General features: G+C 38.0%; 1 protein-coding gene across 2 annotated transcripts; it reads left to right on the top strand.

Annotated features, from left to right (window-relative positions):
• The first annotated feature begins 1961 nt into the window (after positions 1-1961).
• Positions 1962-23302, top strand: canx (calnexin). 2 transcript variants are annotated; one of them, XM_048175871.1, is made up of 15 exons: positions 1962-2098; positions 8796-8990; positions 9735-9808; positions 10269-10327; positions 10606-10747; positions 11026-11107; positions 14077-14269; positions 14517-14706; positions 14798-14911; positions 16419-16575; positions 16663-16878; positions 18566-18685; positions 18810-18933; positions 19017-19114; positions 21404-23302. In XM_048175871.1, the coding sequence occupies exons 2-15, from the start codon at positions 8799-8801 to the stop codon at positions 21461-21463; spliced, it is 1821 nt and encodes a 606-aa protein (XP_048031828.1). In that variant the 5' UTR covers positions 1962-2098; positions 8796-8798; the 3' UTR covers positions 21464-23302. The 2 variants fall into 2 exon arrangements, with proteins under 2 accessions (XP_048031828.1, XP_048031829.1); XM_048175872.1 differs by lacking the exon at positions 1962-2098 and adding an exon at positions 8361-8383.
• The last annotated feature ends 94 nt before the right edge of the window (positions 23303-23396 follow it).

The raw sequence follows: 23396 nt of genomic DNA on the forward strand, positions 1-23396 counted from the left end.
TTTTGTAAAAATAAAGTAGGCCTACTAATTTCAAAATGATCCAATTCGTTTTTTGAAATATAAATGGTGGCTGTCAACTTGATGGATTTTATTTAAACATTCATTAGGCTACTGAAGAACATTAAAAATTATAATTAGGCCTAATAATGTGCATATATTTAGCTAAATGCTCCTCTCTAGAGTTCACTTTTCTAGCTGACTAACGAGTTTATGGTCACTGAATGTTTTTTCTGAGGTAAATGTGACGTTACGTGACATTGTTTACAAGCTGTTATAACGTCTTTCCGCGGTTAAAACACTGATTACGCGAATACACGAGACATGATACGGATTTAGTTAAGTTGTTCTGTATATTTTAACATACCTTCGGAAGTTCATTCATGTTCATTTCGTGCTGTAACTGGTATTAAAGCAGAGAAGAGGATCAGTTCACGGGCGCTTCATGTTGCCGCTTCTCTTGAACTGAAGAGACGCTACAGCGGTCACGACGCATTGAAGAGCGCCAAAACGGTATTTATGTTTTTTATTTCGTAGTAAAATGGCCAGAATTTGAAATATGAGACTATGTTTCATGTCAAAAGCAACAAACCACAAATCTTATTGTGATTTATTGGATCGTTACGTATCCTCGCGCTTTTTTAAGTGGGTATACGGAAACCCTTGATCTTTCCTAGTGGGTATACGGCGTATACCTGCGTATCACGTAGACTACACCACTGCTTTCACATCATCTTATTGCGCTTAAACTGTCAAATACACACAGTTGTTTATATATTAAGTGAAAATAATGCATAATGATTGAATCCTTGCATTTGGTCTTAAAGTGACAGCAGCCTAATAATTAATATATATATATATGTATTTATATATATATATATATATACATTATATAAATATGTGTGTGTGTGTGTGTGTGTGTGTGTGTGTGTACATATATATATTTAATTATTCAGACATTTTTGATATTTTTGATATATTTTACTAGTGGATGCAGGACACTATAGTTCATTTATGTAAGTGAGGATAGCAAAATAAAGTAAATTATACCCAAAAATTCTTCATACAGTGGACTACTAGTAAAATTGATAAAAATTTGGGACCAAAAATTTTTCAGACACTTTGACCTGACCATGTTTTGCTTAAGTGTTATCTGACATAATTAAGATTAATTTTTCTGACAGTTTAAATCTGAGATCGTCATTTTTTTATCACCATTTTTTAAAACTAGAGTGAATAAACGAATTAATGAATGAAATTTTAAAGTTGTCTGAATATATATATATATATATATAGTTTTATGTACTAAAACTAAGGTCGCTCGGTATAATCATAATCCTCAAAAAAGAAAAGAAAATATATTTGTCTACAAATCTAATTTGAAACCTTCCTCACAAACACATTTCGTGAAATGTTTGGTAAAATTTTTTGACCGCTATAAAAAATATTTTTTTTGATATTTGATTGTTTTCTAAGTGTTAATCATGTTTTTTTTTCTTTTTTTCTTTTTTTTACATTTTTGTGTTGGATTTTAAAGATTTACAAATACAGCCAAAAGGGTACATTATAAGCAAAACAAACAAAGAATATAATTAAAGTAAAGTAAATAAAGCATCAAAGTGTTTACAAATACTAACGCATTTTTACAAACTTGAAAAATAAGAAATATAAAATGTTTTTTTAATGAAAAAGCCTTATTAAATTTACATACTAAATTCAGAAGATGGCAGCAGATCGATTAATATTTCATATGATAAAGCATATCATAAGTGAATAAAAATAAGACATAAGCATGATTCTGAAAATGAAATCCGTCATCTTTCACCTCTGCTCTGATGTATCCAATAAGCGTGTGTTTCCGTGTACGCCACGACCAATCAGCGGTGTCCACGAGGTGCAGGTCGGGGGCGGAAACCACAGTCAGTGACAGACATCAAATCCGAGCAATCATCATCGCGCAATCCCTAAGAGGCGTGCCCACGCGCAATACAGTAGCCAATCGGACCGCACAGGAGGCGGAGCCTTTGAATCCAGATCCATCGTCCACAGCCACACGTGACGCGCGGTAGTCGCAGGCGGAGTGCAGCATCAGAGAGCACGGGTGAGTACGCTACACCTGCAAATATATCTCCACCACACCTGTGTGCCGTTCACTTCACGTGCAGCATGTTTTAATGATTTGTTATCGCAAGAAAAGCGAGTGTAAACACGAGAGGAAGTGCGTAGAGCTCGAGGCTAGCCGCTGCAGCTAAGCTAACTGATACAGGTGTGTGTCAATAATCGATCAGAACTGCTCAAACCCGCTTCATGTGATCGATAGGGACAGGTAATCGCGTGATTATGGGGTCAGATAAAGGATTAAAGAGCGGTTCTGGTGGTTTGATCAGATGTTGATGAGATTACGAGTCAGAGAAGTTAGTCAAACACACGCTGGTCAGATTTATACTCCTTTAAATCATTATTTACACACATATGAGGTTTAATTAGTCTTATCTTGTGCATATTTACACATACATGAGGTTTAATTCATCTTATCTAGTGCACATAAACGTGTGTTTATAGATATAAGGTGTTTCTAGTATTAAATATGCATCGATTTTAATGTTTGACTCGATCAAATATCACTCAATACCATCTTTTGCTTTCAGTTTGAGTTTATAAATGGATGTTTCTGGAATAGTGAGGGATGAAAAAAGTCAAACCGGCTGAACTGGAGCTGCACATGTCAGTTGAACCGTCATTTCCGCCCTTTAAGAGAAAGGTCGAGGTCACGAGGTCACTTTTTTATTTCCTTGTGTTCATCTCTGGAAGAAAATGACTGAATGGGATGTTAACATGTAACTGCATGATTCCTGGCGCAGAGCTCAACTTTGACCTTAATGTTTAACATTCTCAACTCTTTCTAGAAGTTTCACACTGAACGAGGTCATGCAAATTATCTACACGGCTTTATCTATTCACTTTTATGGCCGTATCCTGCTCTGAGGCATTGAGTCACTTCACTGGTGCACTCTGGGAATGTGTTGTGTAGAAGGTCTGTGGTACCTTCCCCCATCGTCTCAAGCCCAGATCTGTGTGTGCAGTCGAGTGTAAAGAGGCTTAACCATGTGTCTGAAGAGAGTGTGTGTGTGTGTGTGTGTGTGTGTGTGTGTGTGTGTGTGTGTGTTCACTGTTGGGTGCTGAGGTGAACGAACCCCCGTTTGGACCCGGGCGATCATTTAACAAGCAGTTTGATTTGTTTAAACAACCAATGTAATGTGCAATCGATCCGTTATTATCGCAGAATAAATGTTAATATGGTGATCAAGTCTTGAATTTTGCATTTTAAAGCCTTGCCAGTTAAACTTCTTATTCAGATGATGTTCTGACATGAGCTTACACCCGAAACGCACTAAAACACACTAAAATCCTGTCGCACAGCATGTGAGTACTGAAATAAGTTCTCTTTCACATCGTCTTATTGCACTTAAACTGTCAAATACACACAGTTGTTTTATATCTTAAGTGAAAGTAAACATTTCAGATGCGTGTCCTTATATTTGATCCGTGCATTCGGTCTTAAAGTGACAGCAGCATAATAATTGACTATATGCACGGTTACTTCCTGGTTGTGGTTAAGCCAGCTCGGGCGTTTCCGGTGAACTGTTAGCTGTTCATTCTGTAGTCGCTGTACATCGACACAAAACCATCAATTTTTAATGCTGTATTCATATTTTAATGCAGTTATCACATTTACCTAATTTGCCAATAAACCAGTTTTATTGATTAAAAAAAAACGAAGCTATTGAGACTGTTTAAAAACGCCGTGTCTGTAATTAGACACACACTTCAGCACTTCTAATGTTATTTTTAATGTGATGACCACAAACATTATTTGTTCACCCTTCTGAGATTGTAAAACCGAACGTTTAAAAATGTAGGAAATTCAACATTTGATAGAAAACGCTTATTTAAAATAAAAAAGACAATAATTACCACTTTAACCAGCAGGTGGCGGCAGAGTAGCATTTATTTGCGCATATATCAGCCATTTCCTCTAATTGTTTTTCACTTTGTTTTTGACTAAATATTAAACATTATAAAATAACTAGGTTTAAAAATACATTTTGTCAATGTGAAGTATGAAATACTCAGAAAATCTCATGAAAAACAATAACTTTTCTTGTGAATGAATGACAGAAAGCGAGCGTCGCTCTCTCTCTATAATCACAGCAGCTGTCAGTCAGTGCAGAGCAAGATCAATGATTTCAGCACACAATTTATTCAATTAATCTAACTAAAGTGCACAATAAATATTTAATTTTTGAAGCTTTTTTTACATAAAAGTGTGAAAACTGATGGTCGAATTGAATTTAGTCGAGGAGGAACACTGAGGTACGTCTTTATTTATTTTTTTATGCCATTTTAATGCTATGCCTGACTGTTTAAGTGACTATATTCTGATTATAAACTAAGTATTTCACTACTGATGCTCAACACACCAGTAAATGACTCTCACCGGAAGTTTTCCAGCTGGCTTATATTATTGCGGAAGTTCTAAAGAACGCTCCGTGTGTATAGCCTATTGGATCCGTGCATTCTGTCTTAAAGTGACAGCAGCATAATAAACCTGCTGCCATCAGTGCCATTAATGTCAATTGAACAAGAATAGACAGAAAATCACTCATGCTCTTGACTGAATAACTTCAGTAGCTTTAATAAGAATCAAAGTATTTAATTCATACAGTGAAGTCTATTAATTTTACGTTTGTTTATTAAATTTCCTTTTTGAATGCTACTTTTACAGTAAATACACCTGGTGTAGCTGAAAATAATAATGCACTGTTTATTTCATTCATATGTTATATTGTATTTGTTTTATTATTCTTATTATTAATAACAAAGATAAACTAATAATTTTGGTCATATCGCCCACCTACACTTTGGTCTAAATGGTCTGTCATTCTTATTTTGTTACCTTGTAAGGCTAAATTTTTAAAATAGGGAAATTAGTGTTTCTGCATTGCTCAATGAGTTGCAAAATACTCAAACATGAAAAAGAATCGTGATCCTGTCTGAATAAAATCTTGATATATTTTTGCCGTGTCGGCCACCCAGAGTCCAGCACAGCTCTATAAGAGAGAGTTTATATGGTATATCAGTCATTATGTAAACCTATCTGCAGCGACCAGAGAGGACTGGCCAATCAGAGCTGTTGATATGTCCGGTCAGTCGGCTCTGGAGACTCTAATGTGAAATCAGCGGAGCAGATCTCTGCCCAAACTGGATTTGAAGCAGCTCACTGTCAGTTAGCACTGCCATGTTGAATGTCTTCCTCTTTCAGGCCCAGTTGTTAATTTTATAGGGTCAGGATGGAGTCAGTCCAGTCCAGAGCGTCTGGAGGAACCGCTCAAATAATCAGATGGCCGACCTGCTGTTTCCGTCTAATTAATCGGCTGATATTAGGCGATTAACAGAAGTGTTATAGTCGGCGCTTGTGTGGTCTGTGGGTCTCTACTACTAGTTTTGCTGACGTCTTGTGTTGGTTCAGATGCTCGTGTTCACTTCAGATTAGCTTTATAGTGCTGATGGTGGAGGGCTGGAGTTGCGTAATCGCTCTACCCCCACAGATGATCAACAGATGGGTCAGGACTGGATCCTGTGACCCCCAACTCCACATGACACACACACACACACACACACACACACCCCTCTGTGTAGCCCCAGGGATCCTCAACTCCAGTGTCCTGCTCTTAAACATCAGCCTCAAGCAAATTTCTCTGTTCAGTTCAGTGAGGTTTAACTCTTTCCCCACCGGCTTATTATTGTTAAAGGATTAGTTCACTTCAGAATGATAATTTACTCTCCTCCATGTCATCCAAGATGTTCATGTCTTTCTTTCTTCAGTGGAAAAGAAATGAAGGTTTTTGAGGAAAACATTCCAGGATTTTTCTCCATATAGTGGACTTCACTGGGGTTCAACGGGTTGAAGGTCCAAATGTCAGTTTCAGTGCAGCTTCAAAGAGCTCTACATGATCCCAGACGAGGAATAAGAGTCTTATCTAGAGAAACCATCAGTCATTTTCTAAAAAAATAAACATTATATACTTTTTAAGCACAAATGCTTGTCTTGCACTGCTCTGTGATGTGCCACGCATGACGTAATCATGTTGGAAAGGTCACGCGTGACGTAGGCAGAAGTACTGCGGTAGGGCGAGAAACTTCTCCTCCAACTTCAAAATCATCCGACATCGTCGTTTTACCTTTTTTTGTAAAGTAGGGCTGCACGATATATCGCACGATACGAAAAATAACATTGAACTTGAACACGATTATCGATTCTTAGTGCGATTATGAAATCGTAAAGGTTGCGATTGTTTTTTATGCACGGCTTGTCAATGAAGTATGGCTCCAAATGCTAATCCATCTGAAAGCACTGCGAGTTTGAGTCGCTTATAATGTACATTTGAAAAAGCAACACGCGTCAAACTTCTTTTCAGACACGAGAAGCATTAACATCTTGTCCAACAAAAGACAACATTTAATTACATGTTTTTACTCCAAACTCACTTCATAAAGACAGTTGAGCGTCCTTCTGTGAGATGATGAGGCTTCTTACACACAATAAGGCAGTCGTGTGTTTATTAGTCATGTTTAATTAAAGTGTTTCAATCTTCTGTTTATTCAGCTACAGCGATATGATGCGTGTTATCTTCTGCTGCTGCAGGGCATATTTTGAGTTTCTGCGCAAGAGCGCCCTCTGGCTTTCAGATGGAGAAGCATTTACTACTGATCACAGAGCCGTACAGCTCTGACAAGCTGCGCATTAAATAATCGCAGCCTTTGCCAAATCACGTGCGATTTTATCGTGATAAATCATGCAGCCCTATTGTAAAGGTCGTTTGACTTAGTCTTTGCACGTTCGTTTTATAAACACTGGCGTGAGCTTTCCAACATGATTACGTCATGCGTGGAGCATCACAGAGCAGTGCAAGACGAGCATTTGTGGTTAAAAAGTATATAAACTTTATTTTTTTTTAGAAAATGTCCGATGGTTTCTCTAGATAAGACTCTTATTCCTCGTCTGGGATCATGTAGAGCTCTTTGAAGCTGCACTGAAACTGACATTTGGACCTTCAACCCGTTGAACCCCAGTGAAGTCCACTATATGGAGAAAAATCCTGGAATGTTTTCCTCAAAAACCTTCATTTCTTTTCCACTGAAGAAAGAAAGACATAAACTTCTTGGATGACATGGAGGTCAGTAAATTTAAATTATTGTCCGATAGCTAATAGTGTGAAAATTCAACCGATACCGATTATTGGCCGATATATATCGGTTAGGGCTGCACGATTTATCGCGATAAAATCGCACGTGATTTGGCAAAGGCTGCGATTATTTAATGCGCAGCTTGTCAGAGCTGTACGGCTCTGTGATCAGTAGTAAATGCTTCTCCATCTGAAAGCCAGAGGGCGCTCTTGCGCAGAAACTCAAAATATGCCCTGCAGCAGCAGAAGATAACACGCATCATATCGCTGTAGCTGAATAAACAGAAGATTGAAACACTTTAATTAAACATGACTAATAAACACACGACTGCCTTATTCTGTGTAAGAAGCCTCATCATCTCACAGAAGGACGCTCAACTGTCTTTATGAAGTGAGTTTGGAGTAAAAACATGTTATTAAATGTTGTCTTTTGTTGGACAAGATGTTAATGCTTCTCGTGTCTGAAAAGAAGTTTGACACGTGTTGCTTTTTCAAATGCACATTATAAGCGACTCAAACTCGCAGTGCTTTCAGATGGATTAGCATTTGGAGCCATACTTCATTGACAAGCTGCGCATAAAAAACAATCGCAGCCTTTGAGATTTCATAATCGCACTAAGAATCGCGTTTAAGTTCAGTGTTATTTTTTGTATTGTGCGATATATCGTGCAGCCCTAATATCGGTGCTTCTCTAATGTTCACATATAATCACAAACCTCTTGGGAAAATTGTGCAACCCTAGTACAAACAAGCACAGCAAACCTTTATTTTTATTTTACATCAGTTGCAAATTTACTAGAAAAATCCCAATGAAATCTCGCAGCTCCAGTTGCAGTGGTTTGTTAGTAAGGCTGCATGAGGAGGACGTCTCTGTGTACCTCGGTGAAAGTCGTTTTGTTTTGTTTCGGCTGCCATGGTGATGCGTTGCTACCGGACGCTGTTGGCACCACTGGTTCAGTCGCACTAATCCTGAGTGTGTTAAGCTCATTAACACCGCGGTCTGTGTGTGTTCAAACACCACCCGCTGCCTGTTTAAGGTTCTTCGCGAGGGTTATTGAGACCCCAGAGGAAACCATCACACACTCATGCTGGAGAGACAGAGCAAGGGTTTGTGGGTCTTCTAATGGAGTGAAATTGAGGTAATGTTGGTCATTAGAGTATTTAAATCAGCTTCTGTTCACTCACACCAAACGATGCTTCAGTTGAATGATGCTGATAGTGAATGTAGAAGGCTTTTATCCAGCAGAAATCACATTTTCTGGTAAAGTAAAGTGCTGTTAATTACAGGAGTGTGTGTGTGTGTTTAATCTCATTGGGGTAAATCTTATTAAAGTAAAGGGGCTGATGCTGCAGAGCTCCGCCTCTCTGCCATCGCTGTGGCGACTGGAGTCATGGGGACCCTGGGATGGCAACATGTCCACACACACACCTCAGTCTGCAACTACAGGCCGGTGTTTACATCATGTGTACCATGTGACTAGAAATGGTCTGCGGAAGGAGTTCTGCAGATTTGATTGACTAACTCTTGATTCTCGACTCTTGTGTCTGTAGACTATGGAGCTGAAGATGCGGTTATGTGTGGCGCTGCTCTCTCTGAGCCTGTGTCTGCTCCTCATGGGTCATGTGAGGGCGCAGGAGGAGGCCGATGACATGGAGATGGACGTGGAGGATGCCATCGATGACATGCAGGAGGAAGATGTTGAGGAAGAGGAACAAAAAGCCCCCGCTCCACCGCCTGTACCCACGGTAACAATCAGTTCAAGCTCTTGTCTGTGATTGGTTAAAGGGTTAGTTCACCCAAAAATGAAAATAATGTCATTAATTACTCACCCTCATGTCGTTCCACATTCTTCATTCATCTTCAGAACACAAATTAAGATATTTTTGATGAAATCCGATGGCTCAGTGAGGCCTGAGCAATGACATTTCCTCTCTCAAGATCCATTAATGTACTAAAAACATATTTAAATCAGCTCATGTGAGTACAGTGGTTCAATATTAATATTATAAAGCCACGAGAATATTTTTGGTGCAGCAAAAAAACAAAATAACGACTTATTTAGTGATGGCCGATTTCAAAACACTGCTTCAGGAAGCTTCGGAGCGTTATGAATCAGCGTGTCGAATGTTTTTAGTACATTAATGGATCTTGAGAGAGGAAATGTCATTGCTCAGGCCTCACTGAGCCATCGGATTTCATCAAAAATATCTTAATTTGTGTTCTGAAGATGAATGAAGGATGTGGAACGACACGAGGGTGAGTAATTAATGACATTATTTTCATTTTTGGGTGAACTAACCCATTAAGTTATCTGCCAATCATTGATCAAGTCACTTAAAGGGCCAGTGCACATAAAAATGTGATGTCATTGCAAACCCATGTGACTTTATTTCCTTCCTGGAACACAACTCTCTTAAGTGTTGTTAAATATAAACCAGTGTTATACAGGAGCGACTAGGTTAACATCTTCCTGAACGTCTTTATTGAAGGTGACGTATAAAGCTCCGGAGCCGATGGGAGAGCACTACTTCGCTGAGTCGTTTGATAAAGGAACACTTCAGGGGTAAGATGTCCGTCATCCTCACAGTGTTTGTTGTAAATATGTGAAATATTATTACAGTTTAAAACGGATGTGAATATATAGTAAAGTGTAATTTATTCCTGAATTTTCAGCATCATTACTCCAGTCTTCAGTGTCACATGATCCTTCAGAAATCATTCTGATATGATGATTTAATGCTCAACATAAAATCAGATAAATCTGATTATTATTAATGCATTTTTTCAGGATTCTTTGAATTTATTTGAAATAGAGTCTTTTGTAACATTATAAATGTCACTTTTGATCAATTTAATGCGTCCTTGATGAATAAAAGTGTTAATTTCTTTGAGAATAAAAATTCTTAGTAACCCTGAACTTTTGAACGGTTGTGTATATCATTTGAAATATTTTGTCCTGCATGTAAGCAAAAAACAGCCTTGAATTTTACCTCAGTTGTTGAAGGTTTGTTTTTTTCTTCTAGGTGGGTTTTATCTCAGGCCAAGAAGGAAGACATTGATGAGGAAATTGCAAAGTATGATGGTAAGATGATGGATCTGTTCATCTAAAGTCTTTATACATCTAAATAATAAGGTATTCAATTTTTTGTAATAGTTAGAAAAAATAGGCATACCTTTAAATGATTAGTTTAACATACAAACAACTAAAAACACTTAATCTTTAGACTTTTTCTCTGACTTTTTAGTTAGATAGTTTGAACTCTGTATGAAATTCAAAACTTCAGGACATTTGCTGTAAAGTGGTTTGCATGTGATGCAGGAGCTGAATGTGGGATGATGTGGCGTGTTTTTTGTGTGTAGGTAAATGGGAGGTTGAGGAGATGCAGAACACTAAACTCCCTGGAGATAAAGGTCTGGTGTTGAAATCCAAAGCCAAGCATCATGCCATCTCTGGTCTCCTGCTGCGACCTTTCACCTTTGACACCAAACCACTCATCGTCCAGTGAGTATTCATGTCTGCTCTCCGTATGAGTTTTACTTTGGCCTGTCCAGATGGAATAAGCATAAAGAAGAAGGGTTTAGTTAAAATATTGTGAGTCGGAAATTGGCAGCAACCCCAAATCAAAGTCATTGTGTGTTCTTGTGTCCAGTATTAAAGTACATTGCCTGAGAATGACATGCTGATTATGAAGCTCAACTTTGTTGAGACCTAAATGAAACCATGTACTCAAACAATGAGATGTGAAACGATGATTGTAAAGATCTGTCATGTTTCCTCAGGTACGAGGTGAACTTCCAGACCGGCATTGACTGCGGCGGCGCTTATGTTAAACTGCTGTCTCAGACCCCTGATCTGGACCTGGTGAGATTCTCTATATCTTCATTGTGCTGGTGATGATAGTTCTTAGAAACTAACCTAGATTCTCACAGGTCCCCGCAGGTCCTTAAAAAGTCTGTTGTATCAAATTTAAGGCCATAAAAAGTCTTAAATATCTTAAATGGTATAAGAAAAGTCTTGATCTTCATTTGGGGACAGAACAGGAATTGTGATATTGCTTAATGTTGTTATTATTAAACTAACTTAATTGAGCGCTGCATGTTTTAAAGTAAAATCGCTGTGCTGCTGCAATCAATGAAAATCGTACGTTTATGCCAAACGATTGCTTATGATCTACTGTTGATGAATTATGATAATGTTTAGCTTATGGCGTTTATATCATACCTGCTAACTTGTGGTGTTTCTGCGTTATATACAAGCGCAGCTACATTATATACAGGGTTTTCCAGGGTAACCGCTATATTTCTGCTGTTCGGTAAGCGTGAAACTGTGTTTACATTCAGCCAAACTGGTTTGTGATTTATGTCATTGATATAATTAACTCCTCCCTTTTCTTAAAAAATGTTTAAAGGCTGAAATGTTTACCATTTTATAACACTTTTTTTGTCAAAACCTGTATATTTGAACTGTAAAGTTGTAATGAAATTATGGTTTTTACAATCATTTTATGGTTTGGTTGTTGTCATAGATTTTGCTCTACCTGTCCATATGATATTAATTTTATTTGTGCAGGTCATAAAAAAGGTCTTAAAAAGCCTTAAATATCTTAAATGGTATAAGAAAAGTCTTAATCTTCATTTGGGGACAGAACAGGAATTGTGATATGGCTTAATGTTATTATTAAACTTCAACAGGCAATGGTTTAATTGAGCGCTGCATGTTTAAGTAAAATCGCTGTGCTGCTGCTTCTACAGAGCAGTTCACAATCAATGAAAACTGTACAGTTATGCCAATCCATTGCTTATGATCTACTGTTGATGAATTATGGCAATGTTTATATCATACCTGCAAACTTGTGGCATTTCTGCGTTATATACAGGGTTTTCCAGGGTAACTGCTATATTTCTGCTGTTCGGTAAGCGTGAAACTGTGTTTAAATTCAGCCGTACTGGTTTGTTATTTATGTCATTGATATAATTAACTCCTCCCTTTTCTTAAAAAAACGTTTAAAGGCTGAAATGTTTACCATTTTATAACACTTTTTGTCAAAACCTGTATATTTGCACTGTAAAGTTGTAATGAAATTATGGTTTTTACAATCATTTTATGGTTTGGTTGTTGTCATAGATCTTGCTCTACCCCGTCCATATGATATTCATTTTATTTGTGCAGGTCATAAAAAAGGTCTTAAAAAGCTTTAAATATCCTAAATGGTATAAGAAAAGTCTTAATCTTCATTTGGGGACAGAACAGGAATTGTGATATGGCTTAATGTTATTATTAAACTTCAACAGGCAATGGTTTAATTGAGTGCTGCTGCTTCTACAGAGCAGTTTACAATCAATGAAAACTGTACAGTTATGCCAATCCATTGCTTATGATCTACTGTTGATGAATTATGACAATGTTTAGCTTGTGTGTTTATATCATACCTGCTAACTTGTAGCGTTTCTGCCTTGTATACAAGCGCAGCTGCATTATATACAGGGTTTTTCCAGGGTAACCGCTATATTTCTGCTGTTCCGTAAACGTGAAACTGTGTTTACATTCAGCCGAACTGGTTTGTAATTTATGTCATTGATATAATTAACTCATCCCTTTTCTTAAAAAAATGTTTAAAGGCTGAAATGATTATAAAACTTTTTTGTCAAAACCTGTATATTTGAACTGTAAAGCTGTAATGAAATTATGGTTTTTACAATCATTTTATGGTTTGGTTGTTGTCATAGATCTTGCTCTACCCCGTCCATATGATATTAATTTTGTTTGTGCAGGTCTTAAAAAAGGTCTTAAAAGCCTTAAATATCTTAAATGGTATAAGAAAAGTCTTAATCTTCATTTGGGGACAGAACAGGAATCGTGATATGGCTTAATGTTATTATTAAACTTCAACAGGCAATGGTTTAATTGAGCGCTGCATGTTTTAAGGTTAAAACGCTGTGCTGCTGCTTCTACAGAGCAGTTTACAATCAATGAAAACCACATTTATGCCAATCCATTGCTTATGATCTACTGTTGATGAATTATGACAATGTTTAGCTTATGTGTTTATATCATACCTGCTAACTTGTGGCGTTTCTGCGTTATATACAGGGTTTTTCCAGGGTAACCGCTATATTTCTACTGTTCCATAAGCGTGAAACTGTGTTTATATGCAGCCGGACTGGTCTGTTATTTATGAAATTGATATAATTAACTCATCCCTTTTCTTAAAAAATGTTTAAAGGCTGAAATGATTATAAAACTTTTTGTCAAAACCTGTATATTTGAACTGTAAAGTTGTAACGAAATTATGGTTTTTACAATCATTTTATGGTTTGGTTGTTGTCATAGATCTTGCTCTACCTCGTCCATATGATATTAATTTTATTTGTGCAGGTCATAAAAAAGGTCTTAAAGCCTTAAATTTGATTTTAAAAACCCTGAAGGATAGCCTGCTCTCTAAAAACGTACAGGCCCTGTTTCTGCGAGGTATTAGATGCATCTTTGGTGATCCAATCACTAGTGGATCAGCTGAGATGCATTTCTGTTTGCATGCGTTTCTAAGGTGTCTCCTGTGTTTGAATTGTGTCGAGACGCTCCCCTCTTTCTTGCACATGTACAACTGTGTTTTCAAATGATGCAGGGAAGTTTGAGTCACTTGTTTTGCTGCGTTTTCACACAACACGTCGCAGAACGATTACGTTATAACTCGCTTTCAGGACTGATGAGAGTTTCCACTACAAATGTGATACCTGGTTTCAGTGATCTGATCACAAAATATTTAGACGTTTACGCCTGTATTCAGTTCTGACCACTCTCCTCACCTCACCGCCTCCTGTCTGTCCTCACAGGCGGAGTTTGTGGATAAGACTCCATACACCATCATGTTTGGACCTGATAAGTGTGGTGAGGATTACAAACTGCACTTCATCTTTAGACACAAGAACCCAAAGACCGGCGAGTTTGAGGAGAAGCACGCTAAGAAGCCTGACGCGGACCTCCGCACGTACTACACCGACAAGAAGACTCACCTCTACACACTGGGTAACACACACACACACACTCTCATTATACTGCACCTGTGTATCAGAAAAATGAAAGCTTTGAAGCATTTTATTTGAATGAATAGCATCTGAGACATGAACATTGAGAGGTGTTCTAATCTCTAAACTGGCCAACCTATAACATTAATGCTTTTGGTCTGAAAGACTGTGACATAAAAAAAGACTGTTTTGCTAAGCGAAAGTGATGTTGGCGTTTATTTCACGCGTGTCGATGTGTTCTCCGTCAGTGTTGAACCCTGATAACAGTTTCGAGATCCTGATCGACCAGACGGTGGTGAACAGCGGCAGTCTCCTGAATGACATGACTCCCCCCGTCAACCCTCCGGCCGAGATCGAGGACCCCGATGACCACAAACCAGAGGACTGGGACGAGAGACCCAAGATCCAGGACCCAGACGCCGTCAAACCCGAGGACTGGTGAGACCCCGAGAGAGAGAGTGTGTGTATTGAGGATTGAAGTCATCACTTGTTGTCCACTTCCTCATTGTTTGGTGTGTTTGTGATTCAGGGATGAAGATGCTCCCGCTAAGATCGCTGATGAAGACGCTGTGAAACCTGACGGCTGGTTGGACGATGAGCCGGAGTACATCAGCGACCCCGATGCCCTCAAGCCAGAGGACTGGTAATGCATTCTCCATCACATCACAAGAAAACCCTGTTCTTAATATTAACTCTTTTCCTGCCAACGTTTTTGAAAAAAGTTGCATTTTTGATCATTTTCACTGAATTTTCACGACCCCCAGAATATTTTGTTGCATGAATATCTGAACATGCAATACATCAAAATAAAGAACAGAGCCTTTAGTTGTAAACAAAAATGTTTCATTCTAGCTTCAAGCATTCTTTTTTTAACACTTGAATATAGGTAAGTTTCATTAAAAAAGCTGAGTTTTTAATCAGACACTACATCTGAATCATGTTCAGTACGATGATCAAAGCATAGATGCAGTAGATCGCCTCCATCAACACCACCAAAGCTTCAGTCCTACATCACTTCCTGGATCGACATTTCACTCAGTAACGATATGCAGTTTTCGTTATTGTTGATTGCATTATTTTTCACATGCATCTGCTTACATATGAGATTTCTGCGTCTCCCTCGTCTGTGTTTTCGTTCGGAAGATTCTGTTCTTGTTCAGAAGATGCGTAATAGCGCCCCCGAGTGTATAACAGTGAAAACATGGAAACCCCTTTTCTCATAAATAACAGAAAATTCTGTGTTTGGCAGGGAAAGTTTATAAATATTTTTTGTTTTTAAAGGATTAGTCCACTTTTAAATAAACTTTTCCTGATAATTTACTCATCTTGGATGACATGGAGGTGAGTAAATTATGAGGAAAAGTTTATTTAAAAGTGAACTAATCCTTTAAACACGAAAAAAATAAAAAATACTTTAAACACTGGAAAAAAACCTCATAAAAGCCATGAGGGTGGGGGAATATTATAAAGTATAAAAATGTTTAATATTATTGTTAATTTAAAAAAAGCAATGTATAAATTTACTGAAGTTGAGTGTTGTGAATATATTACAATATATAAAAATAAATGCATTTTATTAAAGTTGGATATGAGTGCATCCTAGTACACTCATGTAAAACAATATATACTATTAAGCAAATTATTATAACATTTTTTTATTATTTTGTTGCAAAATGTAACTATTATCGGACAGCTCTTTATATAAAGCTGGATATATAAGCATGTCCAAGTTGATCCACATACATCCAGTGATATATATATATATATATAAAGCAAATCTCATTTGCTTGATTGTTTGTATCGTCACAATGTAACTCTTATCATACAGCTGTAATCTGATACATGTGACCAAAAGTCTTGAAGATAATATAAACATGTAAAGCTGCTTTGAAACAGTGAAAAGCGCTATAAATAATGTGACTTGGTTTCAGTAGCCACAGCGGTGCAGGTGTGAGGTTTGGTTTCAGACATGTGAAAGCAGCAGACGTGATCACGCTCGTGGACAGAGAGTCAGCTGACTTTAATGAGGAAATTAGGACTCGTGGGGTGGTGATCTAGATTGAATTGTTATAATTATAGAGAGCAGAGCTGAAATAGAGATATGAGGTTGTCTTGCTCTCCTGTGGTCTTCATCTGTGCTCGTCTCTCAGGGATGAGGATATGGATGGTGAGTGGGAAGCTCCTCAGATCCCCAATCCCGTGTGTGAGACGGCGCCCGGCTGTGGGCCGTGGGAGAGACCGATGATCGACAACCCCAACTACAAGGGCAAGTGGAAGCCACCGATGATTGACAACCCTAATTATCAGGTAACTAACATCCCATACGGCTTCTTTAATGCTCCGTGATCTTCCTGGAACGGTTAATTAAAATAAAATTGTGTGTTGGTTTGTCAGGGAGTGTGGAAGCCCAGGAAGATCCCGAACCCAGACTTCTTCGAGGACCTGCACCCGTTCCGCATGACTCCGTTCAGCGCCGTCGGTCTGGAGCTCTGGTCCATGTCTTCCGACATCTTCTTCGACAACTTCTTCATCACCTCTGATCGTTCTGTGGCCGAGCGATGGGCGGCTGATAGCTGGGGTCTGAAGAAAGCCGCCGAGGGAGCCGCGGAGGTATGAAACATCCCTTTATCTCGCTCATGGGATGGGAAAGTGTCCATCAGAATCTCACAGGAAGTAGTAGGTCATTTGGGAACTGTATATATGAATGCGCTGTTGCAGAGGTCACAGTTAGACGGCACAAGTCTGTTTGAGAACGGAGAACACCGATCGAGAGACGTGGGGTCTGTTTCAGGAGTCTCTCTCTCTCTCTCGAGGCGCCACTGAGCGCCGTGCACTCTGGGATTAGCTGGATTTTAGCCGGCTTTCATGAGAATTCCTACTGTGCAAATGCCTTTTCCCCCAAAGGTGGATTCCAGGCATGCCTCGCATATTAAACTGGACGGCCGGCTCTGTCCCTGGCTAAAGGACCTAACGGAAGCCTGTGGCTCATGTTTTGTTTTATCACACCAACGTCAGAGACCGAATCGACAGAGTTCCTCAGTGTGACCGCGTCTAACTATTTATCACATGACGTCTGAAGGATGTGCGCTTGGTTTAGAGGGTTTACAGAGCACTTAAAGAGACTGTTCACACAAAAATAAACATTCGGTCATTTACTAATTCAGTAACCAGTATGACTTTTGTTTATCTTTAAATCACAAAGGCTTTTATTTCCATATAAAAATGTATCAATGCACATGTCATGTGGTCAGCAGACGCTCAAACGTGTGAATTTGACACACAAGAACCAATGAGGTTTATTATATTTGATGTGCTGTGTGTGTGTGCGCTGATCAGTGTTTATATGCGAGTAAAAGCCTAAATTAAATACGTTTATCATATCGCATAAAATCTTAAATCTTCAAAAAACTTTTGATTTTAAACTGATTTGCACTATATCCCGCTGTCATGTTAATTTCATATTCATAGTGTACTATATATCTGAATTGTCATTACCTGGTATTTATTAGAGAAACTCAGATTCGCAGTGAAGTCTCTATTGCACATCAAGCCTGCATTTATTTATTTCATTCAAAAATACAGTAATATTGTGAAATATTATTAGTAGTTTTCTATGTGAATGTAATTTTACTATAACTGTAACTGTTTCCAACATTGTTAATATTAATCATCATATTAGAATGATTTCTGAAGGATCATGTGACACTGAAGACTGGAGTAATGATGCTGAAAATTCAGCTTTGATCACAGGAATAAATTACATATTAAAATATGCATTAATAGAAAATGGCTATTTTAAATTGTAATAATATTTCACAATTTTTACTGTATTTTTGATCAAATAAATGCAGCCTTGGCAGAAGAAAAAAAAATAGTTTCCAAACGTATGACCAGAACTGTATATCTAATTTTAATTTGTAAATATTTTCTAAAATATAAATAATAGCATGCATGTTATATTGGCATGAAACCCCATACTACAAACATTACCAAAAGTGCAGTTTTGATTAATAATTAATTGCTGCTGGATTGTAGAATATGACCCGTCTTTTTTGTCTCGATCCACTCTGACATGTTGAGATTTGAATTGGGTCATGTGATTTCCTGATTTCTACTCTAATAAATGCTGGTGAAAATGGCATTGATTAATGAAGTGTGTGTGTGTGTGTGTGTGTGTGTGTGTGTGTGTGTGTGTGTGTGTGTGTGTGTGTGTGTGTGTGTGTGTGTGTGTGTGTGTGTGTGTGTGTGTGTGTGTGTGTGTGTGTGTGTGTGTGTGTGTGTGTGTGTGTGTTCACAGCCTGGTCTGATGAATCAGATGATAACAGCTGCTGAAGAGAGACCGTGGCTCTGGATCGTCTACGTCCTGACGGTGGCTCTTCCTGTGGTGCTCATCATCGTCTTCTGCTGCACTGGAAAGGTACGTGTGTGTGCGTGTGTTTGTCTCTCTTTCCCCTCAGCATGATGTGCCATTTAAAGCACTGTGACCTTAGCGTATGGCCAAGGGTGGATCTGTAGAGCAACGGTCTTCCTGTGTCTTACAGAAGAGCTCAGCGCCCACAGCTGCTGCTGAATACAAGAAGACGGACGAACCGCAGCCAGACGTGAAGGATGAAGCTGAAGCTGAAGCTGAGGAAGAGGAAGAGGAAGCCAAGGAGGACGAGCCAGGTCTGACAGATAAACATGGGAAACTTGGACCTTATGAGGTGGAGCTGTTTGTTTGATTTTACTCTGTGTCTTTGTTTCCTCAGATGCAAAGAAGAGTGAAGATGAGGACTCGACAGGAGACGCAGAAGGAGGAGAGGAGGCCGCCGAGAGCGACCACAAAGACGACAGCACATCTAATGAGGTAGAGCGTCTCGTGCTGTCTTAAGTGTCTTCATTTCAGTGTTTTTGACCATCAATTAGGCATGTGACGGTATCAAATTTTCATGTTGCAATTAATTGCTGAAGCTTTTATCACAGTATATGGTATTATCACGATATTGAAATAAGTTGCATAAAAAAGTGTTGTCATAGTATAACAGGTTTAAGAACTCTTTTTGTTAAAAAAACTCTGAATGTTTAAATACAATAATGCACAATTTTCAAACAGATTAAAGTGTAAAAGAATTAGATTATAAAGAACAACAGGAAACACTTTACAATAAGGTTTCATTATTTAATGCATTAACTAAGATTGAGCAATAGCTATATTTGTTACAGTAAGCATTATTTTTGTTAATGTTAGTTAAGAAACACAACTGATCATTGTTAGTTTTATCTCAGGTCCATTAAATAAGTTCTTTTGATTTTAGTAATGTTATTAAACAGTAGAAATGAACATTAACTAAGAATAATTAATGCTTTATAAGTATTTTTCATTGTCAGTTTGGTAATAATGAATTAACATGTTAACTAATGAAGCCGTATGTCTCAGTTTTACTGAACAATAACAAATAATCAGAACATTTCTAATCATTAGGGCATGTTGTAGTCCAGATTAAAATATAAAAAAGTTTAAGTTTGGAAATAAATAGCCTATTATATAAATACTAATAGTATTTGGTGCTTTGAGATGACGACAAACTGAATGGCTGTTTGAAGCATTTTAAAAACTTAGCGCAGCTGCTTTGTTTGTGGGGTTTCCGGGGTAACCGCTGCATTTCTGCTGTTCCATCAGCGCCCTCTGCTGTCAGAGAGTGAACGCGCACTTTCATTCAGCGCGTCTCCTTCACTCGTTCCGTCATGTGCTTCTCATTAGGCTTGTTTACGTCTGAGCGCGTGTCCCTTTGACGCAGAATACAGCGGTATTGTGCATTTTATACGGTTGATGGGGAAAGTATTCTTATATGCATTATAAATATTTGAATAATTGGTAATAAATTATTATTTACGGTATTTTGAAGTGCCCACAATAACAATATCGTGCATATTCATTATCGTGATATATCGCATTACCGAATATCGGCACAAGTTCAGCACCCCAAAAGCGTGTCTCATTTGCCTTTATTTACAAATCTGCACATGAAACTGTCACATGCGCGCTCTGGTCAGAGGAACATTAAAGTCTTTACACACTGCAAAAAATGCTGTTCTTACTGAGAGTTATTGTCTTGTTTCTAGTCAAAATATCTTAAAGTTCTTAAATCAAGAAGCATTTTCTTGACAAGTAAAAATTATTTTGTTGTTTTCAGGAAAAATAAGTCAAAATTTCAGTGAGTTTTTCCTTAAAACAAGCAAAATAATCTTAATCCAAACGGAAAACAAGCAAAATAATCTTATTTCAAACCAAAAATAATAAGATATATAAACTTGTTTTCCGTTTGGATTAAGATTATTTTGCTTGTTTTAAGGAAAAACTCACTTAATTTTGACTTATTTTTCCTGAAAACAACACAATAATTTTTACTTGTCAAGAAAATGCTTCTTGATCTAATAATTTTTAGATATTTAGACTGGAAACAAGACAAAAACTCTAAGTAAGAACAGCATTTTTTGCAGTGCATGCCTGTTTATTGTGATTACACTTTTCTTACTCAGTGTTTTTGTCTCGTTTCCAGTCTAAATATCTAAAAATTCTTAAATCCAGATGCTTTTACTAGATTTTTTTTCTTGTTTTCTGGAGAAAAAAAAACAATCAAAATGAAGTGAGTTTTTGCTTAAAAGAAGCGAAATTACCTGCAAATGGGGTACGAAAAATCATCTTGTTTCTGTTTGGGACAGGATTGAGATTTCAAATAGAAACAAGATTATTTTTCTCACCCTATTGTCAGATAATTTTGCTTGTTTTAAGCAAAAACTCACTTCCTTTTTGATATTTAGACTAAATAAATACTAAATAAGAAACGCATCTTTTGCAGTGTAAGATCAGCATTTTACTACGATTATGAGCTTAAATGCATACATTTGATCAAAGTATTGTTTATATGAGGTAAAATTGAGTTGCATTACTGCCTAAATCTCATTATAATGACATTTAATGTAAACAAAGTCAAAGATGATTGACAGATGAACAAATAACCCTTCCTCAAAAGCCTGTTTGACACTTTAAAATGATGTCTGGATAATAAATAGCTTTTGCTCCAGTAAGTGATTTTCATGCTCATGTTTCTGTGGTTTAAACATGTTTTAAATCTCATCATTGTGTGTTGAGCAGAAATCAGAGGACGACATCCTGAGAAGGTCTCCCAGAAACAGGAAAGCGAGAAAGGACTGATGGACTTCCTGAATCTGTTTCAAGTGCAAAAGTCCTCAAGCGTATGCCAACATCCCTCTCCTGCTCCGTCTTTCCTCCTCCCCTCACTCCTTCCCCGGCGATGGTCAGACGCTCCGCCACATGACCAACAGCGAATCAGACGCCTCCTCGAGCGCTCTTGAGGATGCTGACGGTTGTCACGATGACCATTGAATAGCATAGAAACTTTCTCCGTAACTAAAAAGGAAACGCAATCTTTATCATTCCTGAACTGATCATCCGACGCTCGTGTAAAGATCCCGTTCCCCCTCTCGGCAGTCACACACACACACACACACACACACACACACACACACACACACACACACACACACACACACACACACACACACACACACACACTTCCAGACAGTGTTCCTGAACCCTAAAATATGACGACACTATGGCACACTTGGTATTGTAAGGTTTACAGGCCAACAGCTTTATTCCTTTGTTCTAGAATTACTCGAGAAGCCATAGAAGGTCAGCTGATCGATCGGATACGTTCATTATAAACGATATAAACTATAAAATGGCCGCTTGACAGCTTAGATACACACCTAGGTTTTAACAAATATAAATGAGATGTTTTCTATTCCATTTCGTCATGGCGTCAGTAGAGGGCCGACCCGGCCGGACGAGCCGCACGCGCTCAGTGAGGTATCCAGGGAGAACGCCAGATAGATTCGTAGCTTCTAGTGTACTGCCTTACTTGTAGGACACAAGATTTGCTAATATTTTTTTCTGTGAATGTACTGTGAGTTTTGTCTAATACATTTGTTCGTTTGTTATTGTTTTTGCTATTCAAATGGACTTTTTACTAAATCATGGATTGCTGTACAGATGTCTTCTCTGGTCTTGAACTGTTCTAACCTGTCCAGCCCAATAACAGGTGCTTATCTTCTCTCACTGTGATGTCATATCCTGTCCAGCAGCAGTAGCAGCTTCCTATTTCATTGAACCGATCACATTCACACCACATGAGAACTAAGAGGACTAATTCATTGTTTGAGGGTGAATCCGCTTAAATAAGCTTCATTTTTTTCATGCAAAATGTATTTTATTTTGCTTTTCCAATAAAATATGGCATGAGCATGTAAATTAAGTGAGATTCACCCTTGATTCACTCTGTTTTCTAGTCAGTGTCACTCAAAGAAAACGTGAAAAGTCCTGGGTGTAAAGCAAACCGTTGTATTATTCCCTCAACCATTTCACATTGACTCCGCCCCTAAAATCTTGACCCCAAAGATACAAAAAAGGCACTATTAGGGGCTGACCCTGATCTGAAGTCAGCTAGCATGTGTAGTATCCCTAATATTCTTAAAAGTTACTTGTTTATACTCTCAGTATGGCAAACTGTTGATATCCAATCGAAACGGTCATGTGAGATGCCATAACGTGAGCTCTACCCCAAGACTAATGAAGAGTTGGCACTTTCAAAGGTAACTGAGAACAAAAAAAAAAAAGGAAATCACATGACATACGAGCCAATATCTGCTGCTCTGCTGTATTAATATCTTCCTCTGATGGGCATCATCTCCAACTGTAAATGTCCTGTCTGTGTACACCTGTGATTTTGGGCTGTTTTTTCTTTCTTTTCTGTTTTTCTTTGTCTTTTGGATTACCATTGTTTCACAAATGTAGGTGATTGATAGTGTGGATGGATAGAAGGATGGAGAACCAATGGATTGAGTGATTTACTGGCGTTGGGAAATTGAGATCACGAGTCTGGATGATGATGATTCTGGTCTTGCTGGGACGGTTTGGGAAAAATCCATCATGTTACTCACAAACTAAAATAAACTGATTTGAAGAACGAGAGACGTGTGTGTTGCTGTGTGATTCTGCCGGATTTAGGGCATTTAGCATTTCTCTTTTATTGAATCCAAAAGGTTTTAATTATATTTTGCTACAT

Source organism: Megalobrama amblycephala, linkage group LG23, assembly GCF_018812025.1.
Source record: "Megalobrama amblycephala isolate DHTTF-2021 linkage group LG23, ASM1881202v1, whole genome shotgun sequence".
Classification (NCBI taxonomy): Eukaryota; Metazoa; Chordata; class Actinopteri; order Cypriniformes; family Xenocyprididae; genus Megalobrama; species Megalobrama amblycephala.

Excerpts from the sequence above, each read along its gene's own strand:
- canx (XM_048175871.1), top strand. The coding sequence starts at position 8,799 with ATGGAGCTGAAGATGCGGTTATGTGTGGCGCTGCTCTCTCTGAGCCTG. Across the intron at positions 10,748-11,025 it reads ACCAAACCACTCATCGTCCA|GTACGAGGTGAACTTCCAGA; the intron begins GTGAGTATTCAT and ends ATGTTTCCTCAG. Across the intron at positions 16,879-18,565 it reads CCGCCGAGGGAGCCGCGGAG|CCTGGTCTGATGAATCAGAT; the intron begins GTATGAAACATC and ends GTGTGTTCACAG.